General features: G+C 41.0%; 1 protein-coding gene across 1 annotated transcript in view; it reads left to right on the top strand.

Annotated features, from left to right (window-relative positions):
• LOC121869524 (ATP-binding cassette sub-family F member 3-like) overlaps positions 1–12,668 on the top strand; it is an 89,771-nt gene that overhangs the window by 56,623 nt on the left and 20,480 nt on the right. The window contains exon 11 of the mRNA XM_042370882.1: positions 8,165–8,339. Coding sequence (XP_042226816.1) covers positions 8,165–8,339 — 175 coding nt within the window. The remainder of the gene's footprint in view (positions 1–8,164; positions 8,340–12,668) is intronic.

Genomic DNA, 12,668 nt, shown 5'->3' with positions numbered 1-12,668 from the left:
TTGCCTCATCATATTTTAATATGACAGCAATGCAGGACAGTGGTCCCTCGGTTAACGAGCACAATTCGTTCTAGAAGGTTGCTCGTTAACCGAAACCATTGTTTCAATGGGTTTTTGGGTAATTGGTTCCAGCTCACCGAAAATTACCTAAATTCAACAAAAAAGGTAGTAAAGTACACTTACTTTGAGGTGTGTATGTAGAAGGCTCCTGGATGATGATGATGGGAATTAGAATGGGGGTGGAGGAGAAGGGAGAAGAGAAGGCATTGGGTTGGAAGAGAAGTCACCCCATGGTGCCATTTCACCCAAAAAACTTTAGTTCTCTTGGTGTAATTCAAGATTATTTTCTTTAAATCAACACTGCACTGCATTATATATTGTCAGTATGTAAAATAAATTTCAAATTGACCAATAATTTGCTTGGAAACACAGAAAAAAAGCATTCAGTTGAAGAGAGTCTGATGTTACCTCCTCTGAAAAGACACAGAGACTGACGCCTGTATGGTATGTTGACAGACTGTATGGCGCGCAAAAAACTAGCTTCCTATACTTCAATTATGTTCAATAATTGTAAAATGATTAAAATATTTAATATAAAACTTTTAAAATTATTGAATAGTATAAACTTCTTGATATTTACTAAAATAGTAAGGAATTTAAGCCCTAGAACCGATTACTGTATTGGCGGACTAATACTACAGCTGGTGGACCACCAAATGCAAGCGAAAACATGGGCGGACTAATACTACAGCTGGTGGACCACCAAATGCAAGCGAAAACATGTTGAGGTCGGCTCGTAAAAAACTCGTTAATCGAGGGATTGCTCGTTAACCGAAGTTAAGAATCTTATGGAAGGTAACTTGTTAACCGAAATCTCGTTAACCGAGGGATCACTGTACTGTGTGCTGCCAAACTGTTACCCTTCATGTCATAACTACATCTCAGTGTGTACCTCAGGGTGTCATTTTTTACACTAATTGTGTTCCTGTTGCATATATGGCAGGTCTGCAGTCAACTGTCATGTGGTATGTCTAGATTGAATGGGTTAAGGGTTAAGGTGTAAGAGTCGCTCAAGAGAGGCCAAAGACTCTTTACCCTTAATGACATTCACATGTCTCCTCAATCAGAATATGGGGTCTCAAGGAAATAAATCTTCACCACTTTTGTGACAAAACCAGGTGTTTCAGTCCATTGCTCATCCAATCTAGAAACTTCCCCGGGGCCGCAGTGGCGAGGGAGATAAGGGGACAGTGTTGTTTTGACGGAACGCTTGTGGTCACTACGCACTTAGCGGCCATCTTCTGCTTTCCTTTGTGTCTGGGATGGCCAGTAATGCATATATTTACTAATTATAATACTTATTTCCTATATATAATTAATTTAGAATTTATTTTATTTGCATTATTTTTCATAAAAAGTGCTCAGCGACACACATACAGTCTGTCGCCAGGTTGAGGGATGACTCTCCATGGCAACAGGCTAATGCACACTAACCACACTGAACCCACCCACGTTACCCTGCATGTGGCGTGACCATCAAATAGTCATGCTGGAACCTGATAACCTGAGCTGGGCATTCAAACAATGGCACAAAAAAAGGCGCACGTTCTGGAACGTCAACCAGGGCACCCTAGATGGATGGTCCGGAACGTCAACCGGGCCATAGGGGTTAAACGCAGGATAGGTACAATACCAGGGAAAGTAATATATTGCACTATAGTTTGTTGTGAAGTATACTATAGGTATGATGGCAGTCAAACAGTTGTTTTGTTATATAAATTAAAGTTTCTCAAACTACAGTAAACCCTCGAAAGTCAGAACAATTTTGGGGAAAGGGGGGGGGTCCGGACTTGCCGATTGGGGTGCCACTGTGTACTAAGCAGCAACTCATTAGCCCCACCACTGACACCCCAACTGCCTGCCCACACACCCCCAACGCCGCCCACACACACCCCAACGCCCACACACCCCAACGCCCCACACACCCCCAACGCTGCCCACACACCCCCAATACCACCCACACACCCCCAACACCACCCACACACCCGAATTTGGTGATTCACGGCCATTTTGAGAACCTAACCCTGTGAATTTGCGGGCCCCCTGTACTTACAATACTTACACTACTTATAAGACTTACACTCAGTTTTGTAGGTAGATATCAACTGTTCAATATTATCTGGCAGTGCTACAGGCACTTTTCACAATCTTCCTCACCACCTCCATCATCACCTCTACCCTCATAACCACCACTACCTCTATTATCACCACCTAAATCATAATTTCAATGATGCAGAGATGAATTTGGCTTTAGCGTCTCCCTCCCTCCCATCCATGCACTGCATGGCGCACTCATTCATCAAATGACTGTTATTCATGATAAAATAATTTTTAGTATTTTTTTATTAATTAGTAAAGATTCATAACTGTACTGTAATAGTAATAATCTGTGTTTATTAACACCTGAACTCTTCACATGTCACAGGTAATGCATCTCCGTATATGCAATTGTATAATGATTGTTCATTAAAATATAATTTATTTTTTATAAAATATATTACCTTATTTATTATTAACCCAACGGTGGTCACGGTACCAGACCCCTCATGCTCACCCCTTGGTCACAAAAAAATCTAATTTTCAAAACCACCCTAGATAGTTCCCAAATCGCCCACAAAACAAGGGGAAAATACTGTAGTGAAAAGAAAATCTTGAAGTAAATTTAAAGGTTCTGCAAGATGACGTATCACCCAGATGGGTCTGTCCATATATACTGTACAGTATATACAGTGGGGTATGCTATAACGAACGGATCCTACTACGAATATTCCTATAACGAACGGTTTTACCTATAAAATTGAGAATGCTATAACGAACGCAACTCCTACAACGAACGCGGATGAATACCGGACTATTTCGCCTGGCGCATGAATATTGTTGTACCGCGACCCACAACAAGAGCGTCAGGCGCCATCTTTGTCTCATTGTGTAGTCAGTGCACCACTGTTATTGTTGAAATTTCGTCTTTTGATGTGGAAATTCGCGTTATTTGTATAACTATTTTGTTATACAAGTATACAATTGTAACAATGAGTCGTCCAAAGCGAGTGAGAAAGCTAATAACCCTTGAAACTAAGAAAGAAATTATAAAGAAACGTGAGAATGGAAGAAGCATTGCGAAACTTAGTGATGAATATGGGATGGCTAAATCGACTATATGTACGATTTTGAAGAATAAAGAGGAGTTAAAAACTGTGCAAGTGGCTAAGGGAATCTTTAGACTTAGCAAAGCAAGGTGTAATGTGATTGAAGAGATGGAAAATTTACTCTTAGTGTGGATAAAGGAGAAAGAAATGGCAGGTGGTAACATTAGTGAAGCTATAATTTGTGAGAAGGCTAAACAATTGTTTGAGGACCTTAAAGCCAAGACTCCCAGTGGAAGTGATAGTGATGTGCCAGTGTTTAGGGGTACCTGCATGCTGAATAACACTAAGGTAAGATAAAGTACCGTATTTTTTACATTTTCCACAGAATTTTTTCAGTGTTAAGCGGTTGTATTTGGGGGCCTGGAACGGATTAATCCTATAACGAACGAATGCTATAACGAACGAGGTTCTGGAACCAATTACTTTCGTTATAGCATACCCCACTGTACTCAAGTGATATCCCCGTTAGCTGGAATAATTGGTGCAGAGCACTACCGGGGATGAAAGATTCCGGGTAATGACGACTTTCTCAAACCCAATAAAATTCTTTATCCTCGGAATCTTTTCCGGCTACTGGGAAAAGTTTCCGAGTATCTAAACTAGACATCTTGTTCAGACAGACACTCGCCCAATTACCCAAAACGTTTCTGGGTGCTGGGGATGTTTTCCTTGAGTCTAAACTACTGGAGTCTGTAAATGCAGTTCTAATTAAGTTTGAAACTCCATTTCTTTACTATAATAATCCAGAATAGTTTATCTAAAGGTTTGGTTAAATAAATGTATTTAAAAATTAAAAATTTATATGATATCAGCATAAATGAAACTGTGTTACAGTAAAGACTGGTGTTTTCCACTCCTATGGAGCTGTGGGGGATTAGTGGGTCTCATGTAACTAACCTAACCTGACACAATGTCAGGTGGAGGTAGGGTGAGGTCTGCCCTGGCAACTGTACCGACACTCACAGCTGGTGGTGCGTCGTTTCCATTGTTTACTGGCAGTTACTGGTAAATATTTTTCAACCTAACGAAACTATTACCCGTTTAGAGGTCGACCCCCAATTTTTTGCCAAAAAATTTGGTCTTAAAAACTTGAACTACACACAGGTATATACGATAGTAAACAACAAGGCTCTAAGAGGTGATACCATCATACAGTCAGCGTACGCTGATGACCTTACAGGTGCAGGAAAAGTGGAGGACATCAAAAGTGGTGGGACCTGGTAACATCGCAAGGCCCACAAATTGGGTACCACCTAAACGCCAGCAAGTCCTTCCTCATTGTGAAGCCAGAACATTATGAACGGGCATGGAGGTATTTGGCGGAAGTGAGGTCAAAATAACAAAGGAAGGCCAAAGACACCTAGGCGCAGTAATTGGCACAACTGACTTCAAGACCGAATACATAACGGGAAAGGTGAATGAGTGGGTTAGGGAAAGCCAAGCTCTGTCGGAGATTGCTAACACAGAGCCACATGCGGCTTTTGCGGCATTCACCCATGGAGTCAAGCATCGCTGGAACTACCTGATGCACACTATCCCTGATATTGGTCCCCTCCTCCACCCTCTGGAAGAAGCTATCAGCATCAATTTCATTCCCAAATTAGTGAAACACCTTCACTTAACCCCAGCAGAAAGATCACTCCTTGCACTACCACCGATACTGGGAGGTATGGGATTGACCAATCCAGAGGAGATTGCTGCCACCGAACATCAAAACTCAGTTACGCTCACCGCAGCCCTTACGGACCAAATAATAGCTCTGAACGCAACAGGGGATGTGGATTCCAGCGAAGTAAACAAGATTCGAAGGTCCATTACGACAGAACGACAGCACAGCCAAAGGGATAAGTTGCAGCAACTGTTATTGCAAGTACCAGAGAATTTGAAAACAAAAGTAGTTATAGCGCAGGAGGTGGGCGCCTCGAACTGGTGAACTACGTTACCGATAAGGGCAAATGGTTTCAGTCTCAATAAACAAGAATTTACAGATGCCAATGCTCTAAGGTACGGTAGGCCAGTGGAAGGTTTGCCCTCCCAATGCGTGTGTGGCTCTCCCTATGACGCCGATCACGCCATGGTGTGCAAGAAAGGTGGCTTCTTATGCATGAGGCGTGACAAAGTAAGGGATCTCACAGCAAATATGTTGAAGGAAATCTGCCGTGATGTTAGGGTACAACCGACCTTCCTTCCATTGGACGGTGAGATTTTCCAATATAGGACTTCAAACACATCCAACGAAGCCCATGTTGACGTCAGTGCTTGAGGATTCTGGACGCAGGGACAGCGAGCCTTCTTCGACATCAGGATCTTTGATCCCATGGCCGCATGTCACCGTAACTTAGCTCTCGATGCTGCACACAGGAGGAACGAGAACGACAACATAAGGGCATATGGGGAGAAAATTCAGAACGTTGATCAGGGCAGCTTCACTCCTCTGGTGTTCACAACCTCTGGTGGGATGGGACCAAGTGCAAGAAGTTTCTGCGCCAGACTCGCGGAGGTGATCTCCGAACAGAAGCAGCAGCTCAGAAGTTATGTTACAGCCTGGATGAGATGTCGACTGTCCTTCTCTCTCCTTCAGTCGGCTTTGCTCTGCCTCAGGGGAACGAGAGCTTCGGCTCCAAAGCCAACAATGGTCGCAGATATTGACTATGAGGCTGCAGTCACTGAATGCCGCATTGATCTGCGGCTCAACTAATTCAACACAGCTAGGATAGCTATTCATTAATTAGGATACAGTGGTCCCCTGATTTACGTGGTCAATTGAACCTGCGGAGTAGTGCGTAAAACGAGAAACGCGTAAATGGCATAGCAGAACATATGGGATTAATTGAAATAGAGACTGGCCGGACTCCCAAACTCTACTTTTTCCAACACAATACCTACGTTGTAGTAAAAATAACATCTTAATTTTATGATGGTACGCACACACAGTTAAGAGAAATACAGTCGCCAGGTTAATGTCTATTCAAATAATGGACTCAACTCCCCCACCCATCCCCCTTTTCCCATGCTCGCTGGCTCCTCCCTCTCTGAGAAATGTTTAGGTGAAAACAGTAGGCTTACATTTTTAGTAATAAATAATACCTCAGACTAAAGTTAGGATAATATAATAATAATTGACATTGCTGGATTCCTTGCAAGACAAGGAATATTTTGAATATAAACGTCATATATTTTGCACAAAAAGATAAAATATTTGCTCTTTCTAATAAAATTCTTACATTAGATCTAAAATTTGTATGTCTAATGCAAATTTTATGATGTTTATATTTCAAATAATCACAATCTTATAAGAATTCCAGTAATGTAAATTATATTCTGGCCGGGTAATTTGTATGAATTTTATGAGCTAAAACAAATATATTCAGTAAATAAACAAATTATACTTCACCCAGACACTATCTGTCAATCAAAATACCCCTCCTCCGCTCCCCCCCTCTTCACACGCTCGCTGGGTCCCTCCCTACCCCCCACCTTCCCTTCCTACCAGAGAAATGTTTGGGGATAAACAGTATGCTTACATGTTAAGTAATAAATAATACCTCAGACTAAAGTTAGGATAATATAATTGACATTGCTGGATTCCTTGAAGACCAGGAATATTTTGAATATTAATGTCATATATTTTGCACAAATGATAAAATTTTGGCTCTTTGTAATCAAAATTCTTACATTACAATACATGCAACTTCGTAGATAATTTCAGCTCCCTATAGCTGAAGACATGGGTACAGAGTCTGCCAAAGGCTTGAGATGCACTTCTTATCAGATGTTGAATCTCTTCATTGATGTCTGAGGTGGTGGGCAGGTGGGAGCCAAGGTACTGGAAGTGGGTAAAATTAGAGAGAGTAGTACTGTTAAGCTGAATGGATGGTGGACATGTGGGTGAACCACCGGCAGGTTGAAAGAGAATCTGAGCCTTATGTGCATTCACTTCAAGGCTGAAGTATGCATATCCATCTGTGTAGGTGTTCAGTGTGAGCGACAAGGGTGAGGTCGTCTGAATACTGAAGTTCACTGATGGAAGCGATCGATACCTTTATTCCTGCCTTTACCGGTAGTCATCTAATGTTGAAAAGTCCTTTCATAAGGTACTGGACATCCACCCTGCCGGCTAAATTAGCACTGGCTACGAATAAGGAAGGCAGCCAAGAAAATGGAAAAGAGAATTGGTGCCAGTATACACCCTTGTTTTACACCCATTTGGAAGGGGAAGAACGCGGACCTGGGTGCCATTGTGTAGGACACTGCTGTTCATGCCATCGTGGAGTTGCCTAACAATTTCAATGCATTTTGGTGGGCAGCCAAAATAACTAAGGGTCTGCCAGAGAGCTTCTCTGTTGACCGAATTGAAGGCCTTAGTAAGGTTAATAAAGGCCATGTACAAGTCAATATACTGTTTTCTGCATTTTTCCTGTGTCTGGCGGGCAGCAAAGATCATATCAGTGGTGCCACATGATGGTCTAATGCCACTTTTAGATTATAGGAGGAAGTTTTCCGCCTCAGGAAGAAGTGTGTTTAGGATTCGGGCGATAATCTTGCCAGCTATGGACAGCAGCGAGATCCCACGGTAGTTGCCACAGTCTGACCGGTCTCCCTTGTTCTTATAAATATTGATGATGGAGGCATCCTCGAGATCTTGGGGGACTTCCTCCCCAGTTCCCATATATACTCCAGGAGAGAATGGAGGCAGCTGGTAAGCAGAGGTCCTACTGCTTTATACACCTGAGATGAGATTCCATCAGGCCCTGTGGCTTTTGTTATTTTTCATCTGCTTGATTGCAGTAGCTACCTCATCCAGGGATAGAGGATAGCTGAGATTTTTTTATTGCTGGATGATATTATGAGTGATGTTATAATTTAATAATATTAATCAAATTTGTATTTGGATTACATGTATTTTGTTGAAGTTTTTATTATAGTGCACTACATTTAATTTTTTAATTTTGTTGCAGACCGGAGCTCAAACCCATTGAGAAAGAAGTAGGAGTGACGCTGAAGTTCCCAGATGTAGAGAAGCTTAACACACCAATTTTACAACTTGACGAGGTCCAATTTGAGTATACCAAATCTGTGACAATATTCTCAGGAGTTAATCTTTCAGTAGCCATGGATTCTAGAATATGTATTGTAAGTACTGTAACTGGTGTTTTTGATTTCAAGTATTATTCTGAACATCATTCTGTATTAAATGAGGTAAAAATTGGTGAACGAAGGGGAAATGGCAGAAGAAAATAATTTAATTTGGGGTGAGTTGCAGTACTAAAATCTTGAGTACTGTATTCTACCGTATTTTATGGCATATAAGACACACTTTTTTGTCTAAAAAATGGCAAAAAAAATTGGCCTTTTGTCCTATTTGTGAAATTGCAGTCTCCCATAGGCTAAATTCCCCCAGCTGCTGTCTCCAATCGGCTAAATTCTACCTAACCCAACTTCAGGGTTAAAAATATGTTATTGCTTACTTAAATGCATTATTACTATTTTTAATTAATTAAAAAGTAAAGATTGTAAATATAATAGCTGGATTTATAACTACAGTAATACCCCGCTTTACGCGTTTTTTTTTTTTTTTTACGCGTTTCTACATTTACGCGGTACCCTGTCAGAACCGGAATTCCCACTTTACATGGTGCATCTACTCATATACGCGGGTGAAGTATAACTTTTTTTATTTAGCTCATAAATTTCATACAAATTACCCGGCCAGAATATAATTTACATTGCTGGAATTCTTACAATTTGATGATCATTTTGAATAAAAACATCATAGATTTTGCATTAGACATACAAATTTTAGATCTAATGTAAGTATTTTGTTTCCTCAGAGCAAATATGTTATCTTTTGTGCAAAATATATGACGTGTATATTCAAAATATTCCTGGTCTTGCAAGGAATCCCGCAATATCAATTATTTTAACCTAACATTAGTTTGAGGTATTATTTATTACTTTACCTTAAAATCTAGTGTTTTCACCCAAACATTTCTCAGAGAGGGAGGAGCCAGGGAGTGGGAGAAGAGGGGGGCGGGGGGGAGTTGAGTCCATTATTTGAATGGACATTAACCTGGCGACTGTATTTCTCTTAAATATTAATTGTGTGTGCGTTCCATCATAAAATTAAGATATTATTTTTACTAGAACATAGGTATTGTGTCGGAAAAAGTGGAGTTTGGGAGTCGGCCCTGTCTCTATTTCAATTAATCCCATATGTTCTGTCATTCCATTTACGCGTTTCTCGTTTTACACGGACCTCTGTGGGTTCAATTGACCGCATAAACAAGGGTATTACTGTACAGTACTGTATTGTACTGTACTGATTCTGATAACCCGAGACGATTAACGTCCATACAGCATGCACCCAACTCTTCAGAGGTAGCTAAGCAGTAATCATTTCTAAACTCTTACAAGCATTACTTCAGGGTATCTATTAATGTCACACTTGCAATATTTTTTAAATCTCAAATACCTGATACAAATGAAGATTAACAGGTAACTTTCTTTTCATCTTTTCACATTTGCGTATGTTAACATCACTGACGGCATTGCAGCCAAGTTTGATTCGTCACTGTAACCATCAGGCTACTGGGCCAAGGTGTGAGGTGTTATGGTTGTTTTTCAATTCATATTTTGGGATAGATATGAATAACTTTTTTATTTACTTTTTCTCAATTACATGTACACACCATCCTACTACATATTTTGAAAAAAAAGTAAATGAAATAATCGCTATAAGGGAAAACACATACGTATAGGGAATATTCATTTGTTTGCCATACAAGTTAGCTGGCTCAGTGAGGGAGCAGGAGGAGGGCGCAGACTGTGTGGGGTAGTGTTGCTAGGGAGTCGGCGGAGGTAGTGTCACTGCTGGTCGGTTTTGCTATGGCAAAACAGGGAGCATATGCAAATGGGTTTTATTTACTGGTTTGGCAATACAGTATTTTTTGCTTTTAGTTATTTATTTTTATTTATTCCTCACATTCACTAGTACTGTATTTTTTTATTTATTTTTTATTTTTTAAACGGGGAATAACCCACCCGGTCACAGGTCATCAACCCACAACAGGGCCTAGAGGGTGAGAAAATAAGTGTAAAAAGAAATTAAAAATAGAAAAGAAAAAGATCATATTAATCTACACCACGAAGGTGCTGGAAAATCAGCTTTTTCAAGTGAGACACATTGTAAGAGTATGGAGACACAGAAGAAGGCAGAGCATTCCACAGTTTGGCTGTGTGAGGAAAGAAGGATGTACTATAACAGGTTATTCTAGTGTGACCGACATCCACAAAGAAACTGTGGGCACCGCGGGCAAGACGAGTGTTACGAGCCCACGGCCTTGCCGGCGGTACACAGGTTGCCAAATCCACCGAACATTGCCCATTAAAGTACCTGTAAAAGAGAGTGAGTAAAGCAACATTGCAGTGAAGAGAAAGGGAAGAAAGATTATCATCTAAAGTTGGAGAGTTAATAAAACGAAATGCCTTTAATTCCACCCTATCTAACAGTGGGACAGAAGAAGAGCCACCCCAGATATGAGAGCAGTACAGTACTCCAAGTTAGGACGAATGAATCCTTTATAAACTTGAAGCAACTGCTCAGGAGTAAAGTAGCTACGGCATCTGTACAGCATTCCCAACTTCGGGAGGTAGCTTTAGCAATGTTGTGGATGTGTGGCTTCCATGACATATTAGAGGAAATGGTGAGGCCTAACATATCTATTTTAGAATTTGACAGAATGATTGCAACCTGAAATGTGATTGGTGGGAGATCATCTAATTTGGAAAGTGTAATTGGTAAATACTGAGTTTTATTACAATTGAATTTAACCAAGTTTCTACCTCCCCATTCGGAGATGCTGCACAGATCTGCATTGATAGATGAAATGATATCGGCTCTAGAAACAGATCTACTTTGAGAATTAGGGGGAAGGGAAAAATGTGAAGAAGAGTGAAGAGTAGAATCATCCCTGTAAGAATGGATAGGATTAGTCGTGAAGTAAATCATTGATAAAAAGAAGGAAGAGAGTAGGTGAAAGAACAGAACCCTTTGGGACACCACTATTGGTAGAGAAAGAGCAAGAGATCGATCCCTTGACAACAACTGCCATGGATCGCTTCTCAAGGAAGCTAGAAATTAGAGAACAAAGTGGAGGAGAGAAACCATAAGCAAAGACTTGTGCCTTACCCTGTCAAATGCTTTGGAGATGTTGAGGGCCACGGCAAAAGTTTTCCCATAATCCCTAAGAGAGGCTGACGAAAGATGGGTGTAGTAGGGGAGCAGATCACCAGTACATCTCGCCTGGCGAAAGCCATATAGGTGTAATCCGACAAAAGAGAAAAGCTTTTAAGGTGACAGAGAAAATGTGAGTTTAAGATAGTTTCGAAAATCTTAGAGGGGGGTGAAGTTAGGGCAATGGGGCGATACTTAGAGGGATTAAAAGACCACCTTTCTTCTGGATGGGCTGAACCAAGGCATGCTTCCAAGAAGATGGATAAGTTTGGGTTTTGAGGCAAAGGCGAAAGATGCGAGCAAACACGGGCCAGAATTTCAGCACACTCTCTTAGAACATGAGGGGGTATTCCGTCCGGTCCATGTGCCTTACTCACATCCAACCTGGATAACACACCAGCAACCCTATGAGTAGAGATCATAGGAAAGTGCATAGGTTCAGTAGGAGGAGCAGGAGTAGGAGGGATAGAGTTGGAATTGTCTAAGGTGGAGTTAGGAGAATAAGGTACCAAAGAGATTGGCTTTATCCGAGGGAGAGTTGGCTATAGAAAAATCAGGTCAAAAGACAGATGGAAAAGAGGGAGTGCAGAAGTTATAACAGATGTTTTTGGTTAAGGACCAGAAGGATTTAATAGAAGAATAGTTCATCAGGACAGCGGTCTTTCTTTTTATAAAATTCTGCTTGGCTACAGGTGGAAAATTAACACAAAAGTTTTTTCCTAGATACTCCTTGCTGAAATGGCTGTGCATCTTATATGCTGTAAAATATGGTAATCTATAATGCCCTTTTCTCTTGGGAAGCTTCCTCGTGTGTGATTGGCTTCACAGAAGAACCTCATAGCCACCTAGTCACTATGCATATGTTTATTTTGCTCTTTGTCATGCTCCCAGTGGAGCTTTACTGGCATTAAAAGTTGGTTTTGTTGCCGCACTAGCCCCTTCACCACCTGTTGACTCGTAAAAATGAGAGCATTAAGACTTTTAGCCTTCTAAAGAATCACGTTATTGTTGATCGGAACATTTTTGCGGTGCTGGTCCTCAACCCAAATGTTCAGTGCCTTCTCAGTTTTCACTATGTTCTTGTCACGAACATCCTGCGCCACTTTAGCACTTGCAGGAGCATTCGCTTGAACACTATCACGAATGGCTTGTTCATTTTTCTTGATATACTACACTGGATTCGTTCACACCAAACAAACCCTATCAGCCATGGTAACACTCATCCCCTC

The sequence above is a fragment of the Homarus americanus genome, unplaced genomic scaffold (genome assembly GCF_018991925.1).
Source record: "Homarus americanus isolate GMGI-L3 unplaced genomic scaffold, GMGI_Hamer_2.0 scaffold23578, whole genome shotgun sequence".
Classification (NCBI taxonomy): domain Eukaryota; kingdom Metazoa; phylum Arthropoda; class Malacostraca; order Decapoda; family Nephropidae; genus Homarus; species Homarus americanus.
Note: the sequence above shows the minus strand (reverse complement) of the source record. Positions and strands in the feature narration are given on the sequence as shown.